This window comes from Hoplias malabaricus, chromosome 2 (assembly GCF_029633855.1).
Source record: "Hoplias malabaricus isolate fHopMal1 chromosome 2, fHopMal1.hap1, whole genome shotgun sequence".
Lineage (NCBI taxonomy): Eukaryota > Metazoa > Chordata > Actinopteri > Characiformes > Erythrinidae > Hoplias > Hoplias malabaricus.
Window position 1 is genome coordinate 21,091,001 of NC_089801.1, and position 24,465 is coordinate 21,115,465.

The following is a 24,465-nucleotide window of genomic DNA, read 5'->3' on the forward strand; positions in this document are numbered from 1 at the left end:
GCATACTGTTAGAAACATAAATATACCGCTCTCATCGGTGCTGTGAAACCTCTGGGAATAATCCAGTGTGAAAAACCACCTAAAAATGAAGGTGCTCCTTTAAAATCTACGTGTTATTTTGCTCACTTGAAGGATTCTAACCATATTCACTATAATCATAACATTAGGACTTTGCTCAGGACAAGAAAGAGCTGTTTACTTTCAGTTTCGTTTTGAGTCACATGATGTCAAGTCTCCGGGCAGAAAAATATGAGTCATCAGCAAAAACATATTCCTATTATTGATTTATAGATTTTCAAAGTTTTTGTAAGTTTCACATCAAATAACACTGCATTAGATCACAAAATATAAACTAAAAATCTTAAATGTACTTCATTTTGTGTATTCTAAATAAACAAGTATTATTTCATCATTTTTTTAATATAATATAATAATAATAATAATAATAATAATAGTTGTTGTTATTATTATAAACAGCTGAGAAAACTGCCAAAGTATCAAAACAATTTTTATTTGTTGGGATATTGTCCATATTTGCCCTGAAATAAATTCCTGAAAGTCTGGGCCTGCTTTGACTGTCAGAGCTTTATCAGTTATACATCCCAGAGCTTAGAATATCAAGAAAATTAAGTCCGTCTGATTCTACAAATGTATTTTGTCACAGTAATATGCTATGTAATTAGTTATCATCAAAAATGCTCATTTTTTCAACCAACAGACACCTCACACTAACAGACCTGTGTGTCAGGATACAGAGACAGACAAAGGCAGCTAAGCAGACTAAATTAAAATACAAAGAGCTAGACAGACTAAACCTAAACACAGAGAACTAAAGCAAACGGGACAGACCGACAGACTAGAGACCTAAACAACATGACATGGGAAATGAAACCAATGATCGACAAACATACAGAGACAAAGGGACTTATATACACACAAGGACATTTGAGACTGATAACGACGGAGAGGACTACAAATAAGACATGGATGAGGAGGAGGAACAAAGGCAGGACATGGGCGGATACATGGACAATAACAAACAGAGCCATGTGCTAAGAGAGCATATGGCGGGGAAAACAGGCACGACGGGACAAGGGTGTGACAGATGCCCCATCCTGAAGGCGCAACTCCTGGGGCGCGCACACTTAGACCCCCCAGGAGCTGGTGCAGGAGAGAGCATGCAACTAAGCAATGGGTGACAGGAACTGGGAACATAACAGGACCGGATACAGGAGACTGGACTCGGGACAGGACAGGAGACCGAACAAGAGACTGGACAGGTGACGTACGAAAGAGAACAGGAGATGGGACGCGGGACAAGAAAGGACTAGAGAAGGGTGACAAAACACTGGACTGGAGAGGGGAACATACTGGAGACAAAACCTGAGTGGGGACAGTAGACTGAACTGGGGACAAAACAGGAACAGAAACAGTAGACCGGAAGGGAGAAAAGACAGGTAACTGAACAGGGGACAGGACATTAGACTGGACACTGGAAGGGTACGGGGACTGGATATGATTAGAGACTGGGGACTGGACAGGAGGAGAGGCTGGAGACTGGACAGGTGTAGAAAAGGGAGACAAAACTGGTGACGGCACTGAGGCTAGGTACTGGGACTGTACAGGGGACTGGACTTGGGACAGGACAGAAGAAGAGACAGGAGACAAGATACTGGACACAAATGAGGACTGGACTGGACTTAGAATGGGAACAGGGACCAGGACATTTACGGGGACAGATACAAACACAGTGACAGGGACAGAGACAAAGGCAGACACAGGTACAGGACCTAGGACAGAGACAGGAACCAGGACAGGAACAGACAGAGGAATCAACACAACTGGGGGATGCCCAGGTCTGGCAAAAGTCTGTGGTACTGTCCGGGAAGCCAGCCTGGGCACAGTTTTAGTGATCGGCCCTGAAGTCCTTAGGGCCTACCTATGGACACGAACTGAAGTGGCCGGGGCCACAGTCATGGGTGCAGCTGAGGAAGCCGCCTTCACAGGAACAGGAGCGGCTGAGCAAGCCGCCCTCACAGGGACAGGAGCTGCTGGGTTCGCCGCCTTGACAGGGACAGGAGCGGCTGGGTTCGCCGCCAACACAGGGACAGGAGCGGCTGGGTTCGCCGCCTTCACAGGAGCAGGAGCGGTGGCATTTGCCGTCATTGCGGGAACCGAAGCGGCTGGAGGCACTGCGGACACTAGAGCAGCAGCGGTAGGCAGTCCTGCAATGACTGAGTAGCCCTGAGTTCCGCAGGGGATCCTGCAGTGAAGTCCAGGGAGGCAGGGGGCCCTGCGATGACGTCCACGGAGGCATGGGCTTGTGCTACTCTTGAAGGATTTCTTCAGCCATGGATCCCCCAGAGGTGCACCCCTGTTAGCCTCACCTCCCTTGTCCAGAGGATGGAGGCTAACAGCCCCTACTCTTAACCACCCCCCAAAAATTTCCCCAGACCTGAGGCGGTAATCCTCCAGCAAGGGGGAGACTCCAACATGTTGCTTTTGCTCCTACGTCTCCTGCTGGAGCAGTCACTCATTTCATAAATTGCCTCTTCCTGTAGGTGCTGAGCAACATGGGCATGCATCTGCCGGAGAACTAAAGCAAATGGGACAGACAGACAGACTAAAGACCTAAACAGCATGACATAAGAAATGAAACTAATGGCCGACAAACATACAGAGACAATCGGACTTATATACACACAAGGACACTTGAGACTGATAACGAGGGGGCAGGACTACAAATGAGACACTAAGAGAGCACATGGCAGAGAAAACAGACAAAACAGGACAAAGGCGTGACACTGTGGAAAGATATCTGAGGTGGGAATATGATTTCAAGGCTGTACATTGAGAAATATGCACAAAAAAAAAAAAAAAAAAAAAAAAGCAAACGCTTGATAAAATTTTAGTCAAAACATGACAAATTTATAGAAAAATTTAAATATCGGTCAGCATGTAAACCTCAAGTGATTACATATTTGAGTAGCCAAGGGACTTTAGAAAATAAAAAAATGTATTGAATATGGCTATGTCACATAATTACTGTTTAAATACAACTGAAAGAGGCACTGAAAAAAATACGGAATAGCAAAATAGCTATAGAGATAGGGTCCATCGGGCTAATGAAGTGTTTAGAATGATCCTGAACAGTGGCGATTGCTCTAAGACTGCAACGAAATCTCAGCTTCCCCTAAAATGTAAAAGAAAATAAGTGATCAAATATATACTGTTGTGTGTACATGTCATTGAATAACTACAACGCGATTAACTTTTGTTCAGAATCAGCTTCTTATCACTGGTAAATACGCGGCTTTCCTCTCAATCATTGGCAGATTATCAGTGATTTAAACGCTGAGCGTCTACAGAGTTCAACGGAGAAGCAGCTAAGTGCAGGGAAACGAGACAAGTGATTGGATAAATGCTGGGCTTTGTCCCGCCCATCGGACGCTCAGCGTCTCTGGGGGTCTATGGGGCAGTGGGCTGGCCTCGGCTGGCCCGGACACTCAGCTTCTGCATGATGATTGGATGATCTGTCTGAGGCTGAATCCCTTTTTGATTGACAGCGAAATAAGCGAATCAGCGATCCTTTGGTGTAAAGATCTGTGGGAGCATTACTTTTTCATTCTGTTCTGCGTTGAACCAGACTATCGTAATCCTCTTAGCGGCATTTTCTTTGTTAAAAGGTGACAGTAATGCTGTTCCCTACACAAATGCTACGCAGGGGAATCCACAGTCCAGAGTAATTGGGGGTTCTGTGTCCACTCCCAACGCTTGGCCCTGGCAGGTGAACACCATCATTAATGCAAGCTAAATCTTGTCAACTAACTAAAACATATATTTCCTGAATGTTAACTCAGCTGATTTTCCTTTCCAAAAGACATCAATATGAACTCAATCTGGCACGGCCTATAACCACATCTGTGGAGGAGTTCTGATCAGAAAAGGTTGGGTGCTGACCGCTGCTCATTGTGTGGATGGGTAAACAACCATCTAAAAGTAGCCACTTCTAAGCTCTCATGCTTTGTGTTTCACACACTGAACAGTGTCTCTTTGTGTTCTCCTGTGTAGCATTAATGTGGCCCTTGTTGTTCTTGGAGACTTTGATCTGATTATACCTGAGAGGAAGGAACAGTTCTATGGAGTCAGCGCCGTGTACATCCACCCCAGCTGGAACCGTGTCTTAAGTTCAGGGTCAGTTGTAAATTTTTTTTTCTGTTTCATAATAATTGACTTGTCATGTCATCGAAAGAAAAAAGTGCATCTTCCAAAATGTAACTTTACAGGAGAGGAATATATAAATAACCTCCTTAATTTACAATGGAAGTCAGCGTTAAATAATTTTATTCCAAATTAATTTGGAGCATTTTTACTGGTCTATTCAACATGAAATTTGCACAGTCTGATTGACAGCTCATGTTTAAATGATGTAGTAAACAAAAAAGCAAAAACTGAGTGTCACGATTAGCGGGGAGGACTGATGGAGGCGGACACACTCTCTAAAACACAGTACTTTTAATTAACGAAATATAACAAAACAAAGAAACTTTAACAGAAGGAAAACAGGGAGCTAAGCAGGCTAAACTAGACACGTGGAAAATGCAGAGACAGACAGACAGACTAAATAACACAACCAACTAGACATAATACAAAGGAGAAACAGCACGACTGGGAAAGATCAAAACAAAGGTGAAGTGTTCGACAAACAGGAGAGACACAAGGGAACTTAAATACAAGACACAGACAAGATGCACCTGGACAGCTAACGAGGGGGCAGGTTAACAAATGACACAGACGAGGAGGCGGAACAAAGGTGGGACAAGGGTGGAGACAAGGACAATAAAAGACAAAGCCATGTGCAGATAAAGCACATGGCGGGGACAACAGACCTGACAGGACGAGGGTGTGACACTGAGATGCTTGTTTTTCTTTGGACAATGAGTTCTTTGAAGATGATGTGCGTGCAAAGCACCTATTTTAAAACTGCAGTACCTCCACATGTAAAGATCTCTGTAGATTATTCTCCAAAAAAATTGAGTCATTTAAGGTGGTACCGAAAATATGAATAAGGAGCTGCCAAATAAGTAGAATAAGCATTGCATTAAGCCTTGTGTGTGTTTGTGTCTTACATAAGGTATATCTCAATCTGAGCCACACATAAGTAGTAGCAGGACTGGTAAACAGTAGAAATGAATCTATACTTCTGGGGTCCTTTTTGTTAATAAAAATTAATAAGTTAATGAACTAATAGCATCAAAAGTTTATCGCATGGTTTTCAACACCAACTTATTTCATTCAGAAGTTCCCTGATAGCAAGGAGATGGCGGACCACTGTTAGCCCACTGAGGGCAAAGTTTGAGGTCCACTATTGTTTTTCTGTGCGGATCACTGGTGATTAAACAGAATTTTAGACAAAATGTCACATTTTAGCACTTTTCCATTCACAGTCCAATTTAGATTTTTTCCTTCATTAGGTTCTTTTGTTGTCTTTATAAATACGATTAGTAAATCATTTTACTCCAGCACAGTGTCAACATTTTTAGTATAATCATTGTATATCAGGTTTATACTCATTATTATATCTCTCATAGTTGTTTTTAATATTGGTATTAGTTTGTTTTCCAGAAAAAAAATCTCTGTAAATTTAAAATCTGTTTGAGGAGATTAAAAATGACATATCCTGTACAGAACACTATTCTGAGTGGTCTGATGGAGGACCAGCAGTGTTCTACAGTCAGTGGTGTCCCAGCCTTTTTGTGGCAGCTTTTTTATGCCAGCGGACCGATATATGCTCGCTTTCTGGGTTATCTAACTACACACACAACACATTTCAGCCGATTACAGTAAACAAAGCGGGCACAGCCTGTTAGTACTAATTGTTTACACCTGCAGCAGGACACCATTTAACACATTAAAGATCACCTCAGTCTTTGCAAAATCACTTACAGTCTCAGGAGAGAAGCCACACTGATGAAAGTCTCCTAAAACATCGACAGAGCTCTGCCACCCGTTACTCGCTATGTCACAGCAAACATTCCTTTATTTACTACGTAATATTAACGCAGTGCTCATGAGGTGCTCTCTGTGGGCGGGTCAGAAGTGTTTGATGCATCTACAAACCAATAGCAGGGACAGAGACAAAGACAAAGAGAAGCAATGTGTGGAGATCACTCACTCGCTGGGCCTAGGAGAGGGGAAAAGAGCTCGTTGCTGAAATGGAAAGCTATCCAGGTCAAAATATTTTAGAACAAACCTAAATGTACTTGTTTTATCATCATCAAAAAATATAGCGCCTTTATGATTTGTGACAGACTATTAAATATAAAAGCACTTTTGGGTACATATTGCCTACTTTAAGAAAATGCTGCATAACTTCATAATGCTTGATAGCATCTGCTTAAACAGTTGTTTTACAAAAGCCTAAATAATCAGAATATGTAAATAAATAGCTAGTGTCATTCCCAGCACTCAATAATACATTGTTAACATCTAAATTAATTTGTAAAAAATATCCCTCTCTCTCTCTTTCTCATTCTCTCTCATAGCGGGTGGTTATCTCTCTGCTCAGCTGAGGCAGGCTCTGCTGCCTATAGTCGATTATGCTACCTGCTCTAGCAGCAACTGGTGGGGCGCTACAGTCAAGACCAACATGATCTGTGCTGGTGGTAGCATCAACTCTGGCTGCAATGTGAGATGAGCTACAGTTCCCTTTCTTATCTCTGTGAAATACACACAGATTCTGAGTGACAGTGCTACTAAATGAAACACTGGTCTGGTCTTCTCTCATCATAGGGGGATGGTGGTGGCCCTCTGAACTGTTTGGTTGCTAACAGCTATGTGGTCCATGGAATTATGAGCTTTGTGTCCGTTGCTGGTTGCAACACCTACTTGAAACCCACCGTCTTCACCCGTGTGTCTGCCTACATTCCCTGGATTCAGAGCGTAAGTAGAAATCACCAATACAATGCAAATGAGTCCTTAATTCAACCACAAGCTGCTAATACTTATTACTTTTTGTTTAATTCAATCAAACACTTTATCTTCATCAGATCGCTATCTAAATGGAGCCAAGCAGGGGAGAGAGATGGTGCCATGACCCGGAGGGACTCCAAGAGTTTTTTCCTCTTTTATTATCTATTCCAAACATGTAATCAAATTATCAAATATATATTCACAATATTTACTACATTATAAAAGAAATAAAAAAAGAAATTTAAAGTCCATTGTTTTAAGCGTCTTTATTTGAGTCATATGGTATTTAGTGTTTAGTTCTTTGATTTTTTTTTCTAACAGAAACCAACCAATGTATTTGACATAGTCAAATATATATAATTATAAATTCCAAATATGAAATATATTTCTTTATGGAATTTTGCAGTTGACATTAAAGGGGATGCCTACAATTGCAGGGAAAAGATGTTCTCTTTGATTTGTTTTCATTCAGAAGCTCTGCATCTTTTAAGGTGAAGTGGTTTGTTAGAGAGGGAATAAAATATCTATTAAGTTTTATTCACGGTTTGAATTAACAAATTGTAAGTCAAGTTGTTTAGTTTTGTAGCACTGTCAGTAATGCAGTTAGCTGTTTACTGAGTTTGGAGACATATCCAACTTAAGTGATCCAAAAGAGCAAAAATAAGTCAATATTATCCACTTATGGAGCAGGAATAGAGCAATAGCCTCATCTCGGTTCATGCTTTTGAATGTTTGGAGTTCTCTATGTTGTCTACAAACTCCAGATGTAGACAACCAAGATATTTTTTTTTTATCCTTTTACCGACACTGGGGCTTTGTAAACATTAGACCAGTTTTGAGAAGGTCCAGAGACTGGAGCCTTAGGAAATGAGGAAACATCCTCAGAATTTTATACAAATATTTTGTTCATTTAAACTGTGAATTTCGCCTCTACAGTTAGTCTCTTTGAATTTCCTGTTCCATCTGAACCAACGTGGGTTTAATTTGAGCTACACAATTTTATTCGAAAATATTAATAATTATATTATTTTTATTATTATTATAATTATACAAAAATTAATTGATTTATTCATTCATTGTCTGATTTGGGTCGCGGTGGGTCTGGAGCCTACCCAGGAATCACTATGCACAAGGCGGGAACACACCCTGGAGGAGAGTTAAATTTATGGCTAACTCTTTGGACCAGAACTCCGCAGTTTGCGGGGTAAAAAGCACAACTTACATAATCAGCTTCATAATTCTTGAATGCCTGAATGCTTCTGTGAACTCTGAATACCATTACAAACCGCAGATCCTACCGTTTCTAAAAATAGCGCTCTCGTCACGGTGCTGTGAAGCCTCTGTGAGTAATCCAGTGTGAAAAACCACCTAAAAACCAAGGTGCTCCTTTAAAATCTATGTTTTATTTTGTTTTATATTCACTATAATCATAACATTAGGACTTTGCTCAGGACAAGAAAGAAGTGTTTTACTTTCAGTTTCGTTTTGAGTCACATGACGTCAACCCACTGTCTCCGGGCAGAAAAATATGAGTCATCAGCAAAAACATATTCCTATTATATATTTATAGTTTTTCAAAGTTTTTGTAGGTTTCACATCAAATAACATTGCATTTGATCAACAAATGTAAACTAAAAAAGCTAAAATAATTCTTCATTGTGTATATTCTAAATAAACAAGTATCATTTAATCATATTTTTAAACAAATATAAAGATAATAATAAGTTATTATTATAAGCAGCTGAGAAAACTGCCAAAGCACCAAAACAATTTTTATTTGTTGGGATATTGTCCATATTTGCCCTGAAATAAATTCCTGAAAGTCTGGGCCTGCTTTGACTGTCAGAGCTTTCAGTTATACATCCCAAAGTTTAGAATATCCAGAAAAATAGGTCCGTCTGATTCTACAAATGTATTTTGTCACAGTAATATGCCATGTAATTAGTTATCATCAAAAATGCTTATTTTTTCAACCAACAGACACCTCACACTAACAGACCTCAGGATCGCGGGGGGCGGACTGATGGAGGCGGACACGCTAAAACACAGCTATATTTATTTAAACAAAATAACAATACAAAAGGACTTCAACAGAAAGTACACTTAGACCCCCCAGGAGCTGGCGCAGGAGAGAGCACGGAAAACAAGACAGAACAAGACAAGACAACTAACCAATGGGTGACAGGACTCAGGACAAGACAGTAACAGACACAGGAACTGGGACAAGAAAGGACTAGAGAAGGGAGACAAAAGACTGGACTGAAAAGGGGAACATACTGGAGACAAAACCTGAGTGGGGACAGTAGACTGAACTGGGGACAAAACAGGAACAGAAACAGTTGACTGGAAGGTAGACAAGACAGGTGACTGAACAGGGGACAGGACATTAGACTGGACACTGGAAGGTTACAGGGACTGGATATGATTAGAGACTGGACGGGAGGAGAGGCTGGAGACAGGACAGGTGAAGAAAACAGAGACAAAACTGGTGACGGCACTGCGGCTAGGTACTGGGACTGTACAGGGGACAGGACTTGGGACAGGACAGAACCCAGTAAACATTTTGCCGTTGATTCAACTTTGAAATAACGTAATGACTGCCGTCTAATCAACGTATTATTAAGGTTGAAAATGAAAGTTGAAAAGATGTCCAAACACAGACGTTGAAAAGACGACTATTAGACGTATTTTGGATGTCCATTGACGTTATTAATTGGTCCCGAAATAAATGACTTGTTTGAAACGCATTTTGGAGGTCCACTGACTTTATCAATTGGTCACAATTTTTAAGATGGATTTTGGACGTCCGTTGACGTTTAAAATATGTCCTTGACGGACAGACTACTTTTAGACCTATTTTGAACATCCAGGGACGTTCCTTGTTTACTGGGGAAGAAGAGACAGGAGACAAGATACTGGACAGAAACTGGGACTGGACTGGACTTGGAATGGGAACAGGGACCAGGACATTTATGGGGACAGACACAAACACAGTGACAGGGACAGGGACGGAGACAAAGGCAGACACAGGTACAGGACCTAGGACAGAGACAGGAACCAGGACAGGAATGGACAGAGAAATCAACACAACTGGGGGATGCCCAGGTCTGGCAAAAGTCTGCGGTACTGTCCGGGAAGCCAGCCTGGGCACAGTTTTAGTGATCTGCCCCGAAGTCCTTAGGGCTGACCTACAGACATGAACTGAAGTGGCCGGGGCCACAGTCACGGGTGCAGAAACAGGAGCAGCTGAAGAAGCCGCCCTCGCAGGAACAGGAGCGGCTGAGCAAGCCGCCCTCGCAGGAACAGGAGGGGCTGAGTAAGCCACCCTCACAGGAACAGGAGCGGCTAAGAAAGCCGCCCTTACAGGGACAGGAGCGGCTGGATTCACCGCCATCTCAGGAACAGGAGCGGCTGGGTTCGCCGCCATCTCAGGGACAGGAGTGGCTGGGTTCACCGCCTTGACAGGGACAGGAGAGGCTGGGTTCATCGCCTTCACAGGAACAGGAGCGGCGGCGTTCGCTGCCATCATGGGGACAGGAGCAGCTGGAGGCGCTGCGGACACAGCAGCGGTAGGCAGTCCTGCAATGACATCCACAGAGGCAGGGGATCCTGCAGCGATGTCCAGGGAGGCAGGGGGCCCTTCGACGACATCCACGGAGTTAGGGGCTTGTGCTGCTCGAAGGGCACGTGCTGGAGCTGTTGAGGGTTTAGGGTGTCTGATGGGCGCACTCTTGAAGGATTTCTTCAGCCATGGATCCCCCAGAAGTGTGCCCCTGTTAGCCTCACCTCCCTTGTCCTGAGGATGGAGGCTAACAGCCCCTACCCTTAACCACCCCCTTAAAATTTCCCCAGACCTGAGGGGGTAATCCTCCAGTGAGGGGGAGACTCCAACACGTTGCTTTTGCCTGCTCTTTTTGCTCCTACATCTCCCGTTGGAGCAGTCACTCAGTTCATTAGTTGCCTCTTCCTGTAGGTGCTGAGCAACACGGGCATGTATCTGCCGGAGCCGGCTACTCCATATCACAGCCCTGTCACACGGATTTTCTGTGCTACCTGTGTCCTTATATGGGTCGGTCATTCTGTCAGTATCGTGGGGGCAGACTGAAGGAGGCGGACACACACGCTAAAACACAGTCATATTTATTAAAAAAAACAAAACAAAACAAAAAGACTTCAACAGAAAGTCAACACCCAGGGAGCTACCAGAGACAGACAAAGGGAGCTAAGCAGACTAAACTAAAATACAAAGAGCTAGACAGACTAAACCTAAACACAGAGAACTAAAGCAAATGAGACAGACAGACAGACTAGAGACCTAAACAACATGACATGGGAAATGAAACTAATGGCCGACAAACATACAGAGACTGTCGGACTTATATACACACAAGGACACTTAAGACTGATAACGAGGGGGCAGGACTACAAATGAGACACGGATGAGGAGGAGGTTCAAAGGCGGGACATGGCTGGAGACATGGACAATTACAAACAGAGCCATGTGCTAAGAGAGCACATGGCGGAGAAAACAGGACAAGACAGGACAAAGGCGTGACACTGTGCAATGGTATCTGAGGTGGGAATATGATTTCAAGGCTGTACATTGAGAAATATGCAAAAAAAAAAAAAAAAGCAAGTGCTTGGTAAAATTTTAGTCAAAACATGACAAATTTATAGAAAAATTTAAATATCGGTCAGCATGTAAACCTCAAGTGATTACATATTTGAGTAGCCAAGGGACTTTAGAAAATAAAACAACATATTGAATATGGCTTTGTCACATAATTACTGTTTAAATCCATCTGAAAGAGGCACTGAAAAAAATATGGAATAGCAAAATAGCTATAGAGATAGGGTCCATCGGGCTAATGAAGTGTTTAGAATGATCCTGAAACTATATTTTGAGCATTTTAAGGACCTGTTGTCGCATCTGGTGGATCATAGAAATGTGCTACTAGTTCCTTGTGGTAAAATATCATGCTGAATGCCCTTCCTCATAACCCTGTATTTATATGAACTGTATTTCAGTATTTAGAACATGTTAGAAAAACTTACACTATATGTAGCTAATGGTTTGTGGGCATGTGGTCTCTCTTTAGAATTTAAATTTGAAGCACATTTATTGGTTAGGAAGTGATAAATTGTATTTCCCTTCTTTGCTGCTTCTAGTTTTCTTGGAAGATTTACACTAGATCTGGGTGGATTGATGTGGTGATTGGACTGCATTCAGCTTCAAGAACTTTATGCTGATGTTAGATGATTCATTCTGGATCACAGCCACCAGTCCAACTCATCTCAAAGGTATTGGGCGCATGTCCATCCTGCTTGAGAATGCTGTAACCGGTCCCTGACTGCATGCTAAGGGGAGAGAGCTTTTACAATTCTGACACTCCGTTTTCAGTATGCTGAGCTTCGGTTTGCGTGCAGCTGCCTTAATGTCACATTTCATTTTATCATTTTCTTATGTTGCTCTTTTCTTTGTGCAAATTACACAAGTTGTGTGTACAACTGTTTAATCTGTGCACACCGTAGTAGATGAATTCACAGATTCTAAAGCAGAGGTCTTCTAATCCAGCCCCTGTGTCCTGGCTCCAGGTCGGGCTTTTAAAAGGCCGGCGACAGTTGCAACTGTAACAAGTAAAAAAATTACTTATGTTATTGTTGTTAAAAATTCCAACAAATCCTGATTTTTATATAAATAACTGGTTTTGTGTTCCACTGATTTCATATTTGTACTGGGGAACCTTTTATTTTAAGGAGTTGTTTAATTGTGCACTGTCTCTTTAGGAGACGTAGCTTTGCTTGGTGCCATCTCTGTAGCAACCTCAGTCTGTGAGTTCCTAATTGAGAGGAGGTAGGTAGTTTTGATGGTTGTGCTTAAAACACATTTTTCTGTGTAAAGTGACATTTACATCAAAGTGAAATTCTGGATGAAACTGAGACTTATGATTAAGGCAAGTGATAGAATAGGTTTGATGCGAGGAACAGGAAGGACACATTTTACAAGAAGTCATACGCTGACAACAATTAAAAAAACAATTAAAACTTGATTGTTCATTCCATGTTCAGAAGATTTCTTGGATGTTTTATGCTGCCATTTCCTTAAGTACAATGAACAGTTGTAAAGTTTTTTCTTGCTGATTACATGAACTGTGTCCAACCCCACCCTCCTGATGCACACTAATTTTATAAAAGGCTTCAGAACTTTCTGCTTTGCACACCACCTTGACAGCTTGCAAAGATGCTGAGAATCAGTGTTAAGTCAGTGTTAAATAATTTTATTCCAAATTAATTTGGAGCATTTTTACTGGTCTATTCAACATGAAATTTGTACAGTGTGATTGACAGCTCCTGTTTAAATAATGTAGTAAATGAAAAAGCGAAAATTGAGATGCTTGTTTTTCTTTGGACAATGAATTCTTTGAAGATGATGTGCGTGCAAAGAACCTATTTTAAAACTACAGTACCTCCACATGTAAAGATCTCTGTAGGTTATTCTCCAAAAACTTTTGTGACACTTTTATGAAGGACCTAGACGAATTTGCTTTAGTTGTTATGAATTTTGCCAGTAGCCATTACCTGTAAATGACCAGTAGTGGTTTTCTTACCTCAGGAACGACATTGCCCTGATCCGTCTGTCTTCAGAAGCCATCCTGAACACGTTTGTCCAGTTGGCTACCCTGCCACCCACTGGTCAGATCCTTCCAGGCAGCACATTATGCTATGTCACCGGCTGGGGGGCCACTCAGAATGAGTTACTGTTTATCTCTTGAAGATAGTGTGATTTCACACATGCCCTGTTTGGTCTGGACTTTCAGGTTTATCAGTTTGTTCTGAATTAAAATAAATAGCACATGTGGAAGGTGCCTAAGACCGTGCTCCTGACCAAAGGACCAAAATTTGGTCCAACCAAAAGAGATGTTCTCAGTCTGAAACAAACTGAATCAAAGTCTGATTTTTGTGTAAACACACTTTTTGTGTAGTGTGTTTTGGGATAGCATTATTCTGCCACAGGGAAAAATTGAGTAATTTAAGGTGGTACCAATGACATGAATAAGGAGCTGCCAAATAAGTAGAATAAGCATTGCATAGAGCGATGCGTGTGTGTGTCTAACATATCTCAATCTGAGCCACACATAAGTAGAAGCAGCAGCACTGGTAAACAGTAGAAATGAATCTGGACCTCCAGGGTCCTTTTTGTTAATAAAAATTAATAAGTTAATGAACTAATAGCATCAATATTTTATCACACGGTTCTCAACACCAACTTATTTTATTCAGAAGTTCCCTGAGAGCAAGGAGACGGCAGATCACTGTTGGCCCACTGAGGGTAAAGTTGGAGGTCCACTAGTGTTTTGCACAGCGTTTTCTGGGCGGATCACTGGTGATTAAACAGAATTTAGACAAAATGCCATATTTTAGCACTTTTCCATTCACAGTCCAATTGATATTTTTTTCCCTTCATTATGTTCTTTTGTTGTGTTTATAAATAAGATTATTAAATCATTTTACTCCTTACTGTGACAGAATATTAAATACAAAAGCACTTTTAAGTACATATTGCATACTTTCAGAAAATGCTGCATAACTTCATAATGCTTGATAGGATCTGCTTAAAATTTGTTAAAAAGTTGTCTTACAAAAGCCTAATTAAGCAGAATATGTAAAGTAATGGCTATTGTCATTCCCAGCACTCAATAATACATTGTTTACATCTAAAATAATTTGTAAAAATATCCCTCTCTCTCTCTCATTGTCTCTCATAGCGGGTGGTTATCTCTCTGCTCAGCTGAGGCAGGCTCCGCTGCCTATAGTCAATTATGCTACCTGCTCTAGCAGCAACTGGTGGGGCACTACAGTCAAGACCAACATGATCTGTGCTGGTGGTAGCATCAACTCTGGCTGCAATGTGAGATGAGCTACAGTTCCCTTTCTTATCTCTGTGAAATACACACGGATTCTGAGTGACAGTGTTACTAAATGAAACACTGGTCTGGTCTTCTCTCATCATTGGGGGATGGTGGTGGCCCTCTGAACTGTTTGGTTGCTAACAGCTATGTGGTCCATGGAATTACGAGCTTTGTGTCCCCTACTGGTTGCAACACCATCTTGAAACCCACCGTCTTCACCCGTGTGTCTGCCTACATTCCCTGGATTCAGAGCGTAAGTAGAAAGCACCAATACAATGTAAATGCATCCTTAATTCAACCACAAGCTGCTAATACTTTTTACTTATTGTTTAATTCAATCAACACTTTATCTTCATCAGATCGCTGGCTAAATGGAGCCAAGCAGGGGAGAGAGATGGTGCCATGACCATGATTTACCACATTATAAAAGCAATAAAAATGTTTTTATGTGAGACATGTTTATGTTCTTGTGGAACAATTATATTTCCTTATTTTCTAACACAAACCAACCAATGTATTTGACACAGTCAAATATATGTATTTATAAATTTCAAACATTAAGTATTCTGACTTCTTACTGGAATTTTGCAATCCACATTAAAGGGGATGCCTACAATTGTAGGGAAACGATGTTCTCTTTGATTTGTTTTCATTCAGAAGCTCTGCATCTTTTAAGGTGCAGTGGTTTGTTAGAGAGGGAATAAAATATCTATTAAGTTTTATTAACGGTTTGAATTAACAAATTGTAAGTTGAGTTGTTTAGTTTTGTAGCACTGTCAGTAATGCAGTTAGCTGTTTACTGAGTTTGGAGACATTTCCACCTTAAGTGATCCAAAAGAGCAAAAAGAAGTCAATATTATCCACCTATGGAGCAGGAATAAAGCAATAGCCTCATCTCGGTTCATGCTTTTGAATGTTTGGAGTTCTCTATGTTGTCTAAAAAATCCAGATGTCTTTCTTTGCCACATCAAGACATTTTTTTTACCCTTTTGATGAAACTGGGGCTTTGTAAACATTAAACCAGTTTTGAGGTCCAGAGACTGGAGCCTTAGGAAATGAGGAAACATCCTCAGAATTTTATAAAAATATTTGTTTTCATTTAAATTGTGAATGTCACCTTTAAAATTCTACAGTAAGTCTCTTTGAAATTCCTGTTCCACTTGAACCAACATGGGTTTAATTTGAGCTACACATTTATTAAAATATTAATAGTTATATTGTACAATTATTGATTGATTTTTTTAATTCATTGTCTGGGGTCTGGAGCCTACACGCGAATCACTATGCACAAGGTGGGAACACACCCTGGAAGGGAGTTAAATTTATGACTAACTCTTTGGACCAGAACTTAGTTTGCGGGGTAAAAAGCACAACTTACATAATCAGTTTCAGAATTCTTGAATGCCTGAATGCTTCTGTGAGCTGTGCATACAGTTAGAAACCGCAGATTCTACCGTTTCTAAACATAGCGCTCTCATCGCGGTCCTGCGAAGCCTCTGGGAGTAATCCAGTGTGAAAAAATACCTAAAAATCAAGGTGCTCCTTCAAAATCTATGTTTTATTTTGCTCTCTTGAAGGATTCTAATAATATTCACTATAATCATAACATTAGAACTTTGCTCAGGACAAGAAACTGTTTACTTTCAGTTTCGTTTTGAGTCACATGATGTCAACCCACTGTCTCCAGGCGGAAAAAATATGAGTCATTAGCAAACACATATTCCTATTATTGATTTATAGTTTTTCAAAGTTTTTGTAAGTTTCACATCAAATAACATTGCATTTGATCAACAAATGTAAACTAAAAAGCTTTAAAAAGTCTTCATTGTGTGCATTACTTTTACATCATACTTTTCAAACCTTATATCATATTTTAAAACATTATAAAACTAATAATAGTTGTTGTTATTATTATAAGCAGCTGAGAAAACTGCCAAAGTACTAAAACAATTTTTATTTGTTGTGATATTGTCCATATTTGCCCTGAACTAAATTCCTGAAAGTCTGGGCCTGCTGTGACTATCAGAGCTTTTTAAGTCATACATCCCAGAGCTTAGAATATCAAGAAAAATAAGTCCGTCTGATGCTACAAATTTATTTTGTCACAGTAATATGTTATGTAATAGATTAGCATAAAAATGATTATGTTTCAACCAACAGACACCTCACACTAACAATCTGTGCAAAACTATCTGAGGTGGGAATATGATTTCAAGGCTGTACATTGAGAAATATGCATAAAAAAAAAGGAAGGCGCTTGTTAAAATTTTGGTCAAAACATGACAAATTTATAGAAAGATTTAATTATCGGTCAGCATGTAAACCTCAAGTGATTACGTATTTGAGTAGTCAAGGGACATTAGAAAATAAAAGAACATATTGAATATGGTTATGTCACATAATTACTGTTTGAATGCAACTGAAAAATGCACTGAAAAAAAAATAATTGCAAAATAGCTATATAGATAGTGTCCATTGGGGTAATGAAGTGTTTAGAATGATCCTGAAACTATACTTCGAACATTTTAAGGACCTGTTGTAGCATCTGGTGGATCATAGAAATGTGCTTCTAGTTCCTTGTGGCAAAACATCATGCTGAATGCCCTTCCTTATAACCCTGCTACTTCAGGTCATATTAAATGGAAGTTTAATTCCTCCTTCTTATTTTCAAAAGTTCAGAGGCTGTATTTTTATTCCAGCTATGTACAATTACACAGTGAAATGAGACAACAACATACTTCTAGGATGATGGTGCAACACAGATCATGAGGGCAGAAACTAGAACGGGTGCAGATAAGAATTGTGATTGTTGCCAAGTTGGGTTGGCTGTAACAAGCTGTTCTGTCTGCAAAATGTTAGCAATTCATGAGGCGTTAAACACGAAACCACAGCAAATAACTTTTAAAATTCCTGTTCTGTAGAATACCCAAATCTTTTATTCATGACTACAATTGACTCTGTAAAATCTGCAAACTGTCGCTGTCCAATTATAAACATGCATCTCTCAAAACAATAACTTTACAGCAGTAAAAAATACCCTTTCAACTTTCAATAAAAGTAAATGTAAAAATAAAAGTCATTTTAAGTATTTTTATTAGTTCATTCATTATAAATTAACACACAAAACACTGGGGTTTTTAAATCAAGAAGTAAATAAAAATGGACCAAAATGGCATATATATATATATATATATATATATATATATATATATATATATAAATTGTTTTGGTGGCCACCAGTCCAACAGCCACCAGTCCAACTCAAGGTATCAGGTATTAGACGCAGGTCCATCCTGCTTGAGAATGCTGTAACCGGTCCCCGACTGCATGCTAAGAGGAGAGAGCTTTTACAACTCTAACTGACTCTTCATTTTCAGCATGCTGAGCTTAGGTTTGTGTGCAGCTGCCTTAATGTCACATTTCTTTTTATCATTTTCTAATGCCCTTTTTCTTTGTGCAAATTACACAAGCTGTGAGTACAACTGTTTAATCTGTGCACACCGTAGTAGATGAATTCACAAATTCTAAAGCAGAGGTCTTCTAATCCAGCCCCTGTGTCCAGGCTCCAGGTCTGGTTTTAACAGTTAACGTTAACAGTTGCAACTGTAGTGTTATTCTTGATGGCCATTTTAAAATCCTGAGTCAATACTTTGTAGGACCACCTTCCAGAGGCTGACATTTTTGCCCATTCTTCTTGGCAAAATAGCTCAAGCTCAGTCAGATTGGATGGAGAGCGTCTGTGAAGCAATGTTCAAGTCTTGCCACCGATTCTCCATAGGATTTAGGTCTGGATGTTGTCTTGGCCATTCAAACACATGAATATACTTTGAGCTAAACTATTCCATTGTAAGTCAGGCTGGAAGTTTAGGGTCATTCTCCTGCTGGAATATGAACCTTTGCCCAAGTCTCATCTGACCAGAGTATCTTCCTCCACATGCTTACTGTGTTTGCAGCTGTGCCATTCTCCATTTTTTAATAACCTAATCCAGCTTTACACTACCACAACTTTATCCCTGACCTGTCTGGTGTGTTTCAATGCACTCTTCATGACATTTACATCAAAGTAAAATTCTGGATGAAACTGAGGCTTATGATTAAGGCAAGTGATAAAACAGGTTTGATGTGAGGAACAGGAAGGACACATTTTACAAGAAATCATACTCTGCAAACAATTAAAAAAATGTAAATCTTGATTCTTCATTCCGTGGTCAGAAGATTTCTTGGATTTTTTTAGGCTGTCATTTCCTTAAGTACAATTAACCTCTGTAAAGTTTTTTTGTTGCTGCTTACATCAACTGTGACCAACCCCACCCTCCTGATGCACACTAATTGTATAAAAGGCTTCAGAACTTTCTGCTTTGCACACCACCTTGACAGCTTGCAAAGATGCTGAGAATCCTCTACTTTGTCACCTTTGCATCCCTCGGTAAGTTCTGACTGAACCAAGTTGGGTGAGCATCTGTTATTTTCTGATTAATACCAAATAAAGGATATTGAGCAGTGACAGAAATGTGTGTTTTCTCCATAAAACAGCGCTGGGTGACAGTAATGCTGTTCCCTACATAAATGCTACGCAGGGGAATCCACAGTCCAGAGTAATTGGGGGTTCTGTGTCCACTCCCAACGCTTGGCCCTGGCAGGTGAACACCATCATTAATGCAAGCTTAGCCTTGACAACTAACTAAAACATATATTTCCTGAATGTTAACTCTGCTGATTTTCCTTTCCAAAAGGCATCACTACGAACTCAATCTGGCACGGCCTATAACCACATCTGCGGAGGAGTTCTGATCAGAAAAGGTTGGGTGCTGACCGCTGCTCATTGTGTGGATGGGTAAACAACCATCTAAGAGTAGCCACTTCTAAACTCTGATGTTTTGAGTTTCACACACTGAACAGTGTCTCTTTGTGTTCTCATGTGTAGCATTAATGTGGCCCTTGTTGTTCTTGGAGAATTTGATCTGACTATACCTGAGAGGAAGGAACAGTTCTATGGAGTCAGCGCAGTTTACATCCACCCCAGCTGGAACCGTGCCGTAATTTTAGGGTCAGTTGTAAATAGTTTTTTTCTGTTTTTTAATAATTGACTTGTCATGTCATTAAAAGAATAAAGTGCATCTTCCAAAATGTAACTTTACAGGAGAGGAACATATAAATAACCTTAATTTACAATGGAAGTCAGTGTTAAATAATTTTATTCCAAATTAATTTGGAGCATTTTTACTGGTCTATTCAACATGAAATTTGCACAGTCTGATTGATAGCTCCTGTTCAAACGATGTAGTAAACTAAAAAGCGATAAATGAGATGCTTGTTTTTCTTTGGACAATGAATTCTTTGAAGATGATGTGCGTGCAAAGAACCTATTTTAAAACTGCAGTACCTCCACATGTAAAGATCTCTAGGTTATTCTCCAAAAACTTTTGTGACACTTTTATGGAGGAACTAGACAAATTTGCATCAGTAGTTATGAGTTTTTCCAGTAGGTGTTACCTGTAAATGACCAGTAGTGGTTTTCTTACCTCAGGAACGACATTGCCCTGATCCGTCTGTCTTCAGAAGCCATCCTGAACACGTTTGTCCAGTTGGCTACCCTGCCACCCACTGGTCAGATCCTTCCAGGAAGCACATTCTGCTATGTCACCGGCTGGGGGGCCACTCAGAGTGAGTTACTGTTTATCTCTTGAAGATATTGTGCTTGCACACATGCCTTGTTTAGTCTGGACTTTCAGGTTCATCAGTTTGTTCTGAATTAAAATAAACAGCACATGGGAAAGGTGCCTAAGACCGTGGTCCAAACCAAAGGACCAAAACTTGGTTCAACCAAAAGAGATGTTCTCAGTCTGGTACAAACTGAATAAAAGTCTGATTTGTGTGTAGTGTAAACACACTTTTTGTGTAGTGTGTTTTGGGACATAGCGTTATTCTGGCACTGGGAGAAATTGAGTCATTTAAGGTGGTACCGAAAATATGAATAAGGAGCTGCCAAATAAGTAGAATAAGCATTGCATTAAGCGTTGTGTGTGTTTGTGTCTTACATAAGATATATCTCGATCTGAGCCACACATAAGTAGTATCAGGACTGGTAAACAGTAGAAATGAATTTGGACCTCTGGGGTCCTATTTTTTAATAAAAATTAATAAGTTAATGAACTAATAGCATCAAAAGTTTATCACATGGTTCTCAACACCAACCTATTTTATTCAGAAGTTCCCTAATAGTAAGGAGTTGGCAGACCACTGTTGGCTCACTGAGGGCAAAGTTGGAGGTCCACTAGTGTTTTGCACAGTGTTTTCTGTGCAGACCGCTGGTGATTAAACAGAATATTGTTTTTAATAGGTGTATTAGTTTGTTTTCCAGAATAAAAGTCTCTGTGAATTAAAAATTTGTTTGAGGTGATTAGTAATGAGTTATATCCTGTACAGGACAGTAATCAGAGTTGTCCGATGGAGTACCAGCTGTGGTCTACAGTCAGTGGTGACCCAGCCTTTTTGTACCAGTCTTTTTATGCCAGCGGACCGATATATATGCTCGCTGTCTGGGTTATCTAACTACACAACGCAAGAAATTTCAGCCGATTACAGTGAACAAAGAGGGCACAGCCTGTTAGTACTGATTGGTGTGGTACGCACTCTCCACAGGGATTCGATAACAGCTCTCTGTTGGCGGGTCAGAAGTGATTGATGCATCTACAAACCAATAGCAGGGACACAGACAAAGACAAAGAGAAGCAATGTGTGGAGATCACTCACTCACTGGGCCTAGGAGAGGGGAAAAGAACTCCTTGCTGAAATGGAAAGCTATCCGGGCCAAAATATTTTAGAACAAACCTAAATGTACTTGTTTTATCACCGAAAAAAAAAAAAATGAAATAGCGCCTGTATGATTTGTGACAGACTATTAAATATAAAAGCACTATATATAAAGAAAATACTTTCAGAAAATGCTGCATAACTTCATATTGCTTGATAGGATCTGCTTTTTTTTTGTTAAAAAGTTGTCTTACAAAAGCCTAATTAATCAGAATATGTAAAGAAATGGCTAGTGTCATTCCCAGCACTCAATAATACATTGTTTAAATCTAAAATAATTTGTAAAAAATCTCCCTCTCTCTCTCTCTTTCTCATTGTCTCTCATAGCGGGTGGTTATCTCTCTGCTCAGTTGAAGCAGGCTCCGCTGCCTATAGTCGATTATGCTACCTGCTCTAGCAGCAACTGGTGGGGCGCTACAGTCAAAACCAACATGATCTGTGCTGGTGGTAGCATCAACTCTGGCTGCAATGTGAGATGAGCTACAGTTCCCTTTCTTATCTCTGTGAAATACACATGGATTCTGAATGACACTGTTACTAAATGAAACACTGGTCGGGTCTCCTCTCATCATAGGGGGATAGTGGTGGCCCTCTGAACTGTTTGGTTGCTAACAGCTATGTGGTCCATGGAATTGCGAGCTTTGTGTCCGCTGCTGGTTGCAACACCATCTTGAAACCCACTGTCTTCACCCGTGTGTCTGCCTACATTCCCTGGATTCAGAGCGTAAGTAGAAAGCACCAATACAATGCAAATGAGTCCTTAATTCAACCACAAGCTGCTAATACTTATTACTTATTGTTTAATTCAATCAACACTCTATCTTAATCAGATCGCTGGCACGGTGCCATGACCTGGAGGGACTTCAAGAATTTTTCTTCTTTTATCATGTATTCCAAACATATAATCAAATTATCCAATATATATCCAAATAATTTACTACATTATAAAAGCAATAAAAAAAGAAATCTAAAGTCATTTGTTTTAAGCGTCTTTATGTGAGTCATATGGTAATTTTGCGTTTAGTTCTTTGCTTTCAGGCTTTCAGGCTTTTAAGCAATAAAATTTTTTTTTATGTGAGACATGTTTATGTTCTTGTGGAACAATTACATTTCCTTATTTTCTAACACAAACCAACCAATTTATTTGACACAGTCATATATATGTATTTATAAATTTCAAACATTAAGTATTCTGACTTCTTACTGGAATTTTGCAATCCACATTAAAGGGGATGCCTACAATTGTAGGGAAACGATGTTCTCTTTGATTTGTTTTCATTCAGAAGCTCTGCATCTTTTAAGGTGCAGCGGTTTGTTGGAAAGGCAATAAAATGATTTGTCTTAAGTTTTATTCACGGTTTGAATGAACAAATTGTAAGTCGAGTAGTTTAGTTTTGTAGCACTGTCAGTAATGCAGTTAACTGTTTACTGAGACATTTCCACCTTACTTTCCACCTACACTGTAAAACCTAACACTGTAAGCATTAAAAAATCAAGTGGACATTACTCATTTTCTTACGGAGCTTTCTCTGGTACATGAAGAATGGTTTGCATCTTTAAAAAACGAGATGTTAAATTCTGATCCAACTGACTTTTTAGTTTCCAAAGATCTGTAACTGTGGATTCTTCAGTGTCCTCTAGCTCAAGAGTGTCTACATCTGACATTCTTTCTTGTGCAAGATTATATGCATGATCATGAAATGTTAAACATTAAACATTCTTCAAGTGTGTCCTGTGTTGTTTAGTTTGATGAGCATTGAATGTTGAATACACAGTAGTTTTGAATCAACAGTCTGCAAAAGGACTCTTTGATTAACTCTTAGGTGAATACTGCAAAGGTGAGAAAAAAAAATCTGCCATAGTGCAAGGTTCAGTAAATTCACACAGCTGACAACTGAAACTTAACTTAAAACTATCAGGTTGGTTATCACGAGTGTTTGAACGTGATAAATTTGAGTGTTTGACTCTAGATAAATAAGCCCTAAGTGCATTCACAGAATTAAATGTGCACATGCATTTATCATGAAGGCATGGGAAGGGGACCGTTTTTGTGTAGCCGCCATGTTTTAAGCGATAATGTAGCTGTGCCCTTTTTTCAGTGCTGAATTGACAGTATTTGCTTTTCCACAACATGCTTTCTCAGTCTGCAAGATAGACAAACGTGAACGAACAAGCTGTTTATTCTGCCTTCCTATAAATCCACATGGGAATCCCATACTAATATAAAGACCATATGAGTCTGGTTGAAAAAAAAATGGTTAAAGCCACCCGAATGTAATTGAAGCCTGAATAAAATTGAATGGAGCATTAAACTGTAACTAGCAAACTAGAGCTCCAGTTAAGAAAGAACGGGTCAAAGTGTTTGCATTTTTTGCATGAGACATCTTGTTTGTCATTAACATGGCTTGAAAAGATTGAACCAATACATATCTACTGTCAATATCTAGCAGCTATGCTTAATAAATGCAAGGGATAATCCAGGGATAGCTTAGCTTATTTTGTGCGTTGTGACACACCAGCTTCGCAGCCCCGCCGAAACTTGGGAATGAGCAGCAGTATGTTGAATCAGACGAAACAGAATCAGAGTCTATCAAAAAGGCGACCACAAAAGAACCAACCCAGAAAAACAAATCAAATGTCTTGAGCAATCATGAGTGGTGTAGATATAATTAGCTAGTTACATATCAAATTGAACCCTTTTAACCATTTCACTTTTCAGTAGAACTGCAGCACTTTAGCACTTGTTTAGTTAGCTAGGTTAGGCTTCAGC

The 24,465-nt window shown here is 39.9% G+C and overlaps 1 protein-coding gene and 1 pseudogene across 1 annotated transcript; both read left to right on the plus strand.

Moving 5' to 3' along the window:
- Positions 1-2,298: 2,298 nt before the first annotated feature.
- Positions 2,299-15,291, plus strand: LOC136676139 (elastase-1-like; annotated as a pseudogene).
- A 3,965-nt stretch (positions 15,292-19,256) lies between these two features.
- Positions 19,257-23,381, plus strand: LOC136685072 (elastase-1-like). The gene is made up of 8 exons (XM_066659280.1): positions 19,257-19,308; positions 19,416-19,522; positions 19,616-19,716; positions 19,807-19,929; positions 20,410-20,546; positions 22,023-22,165; positions 22,270-22,419; positions 22,526-23,381. Exons 1-8 carry the CDS (start codon positions 19,269-19,271, stop codon positions 22,544-22,546), a joined length of 822 nt encoding a protein of 273 aa, XP_066515377.1. The 5' UTR covers positions 19,257-19,268; the 3' UTR covers positions 22,547-23,381.
- Positions 23,382-24,465: the final 1,084 nt, after the last annotated feature.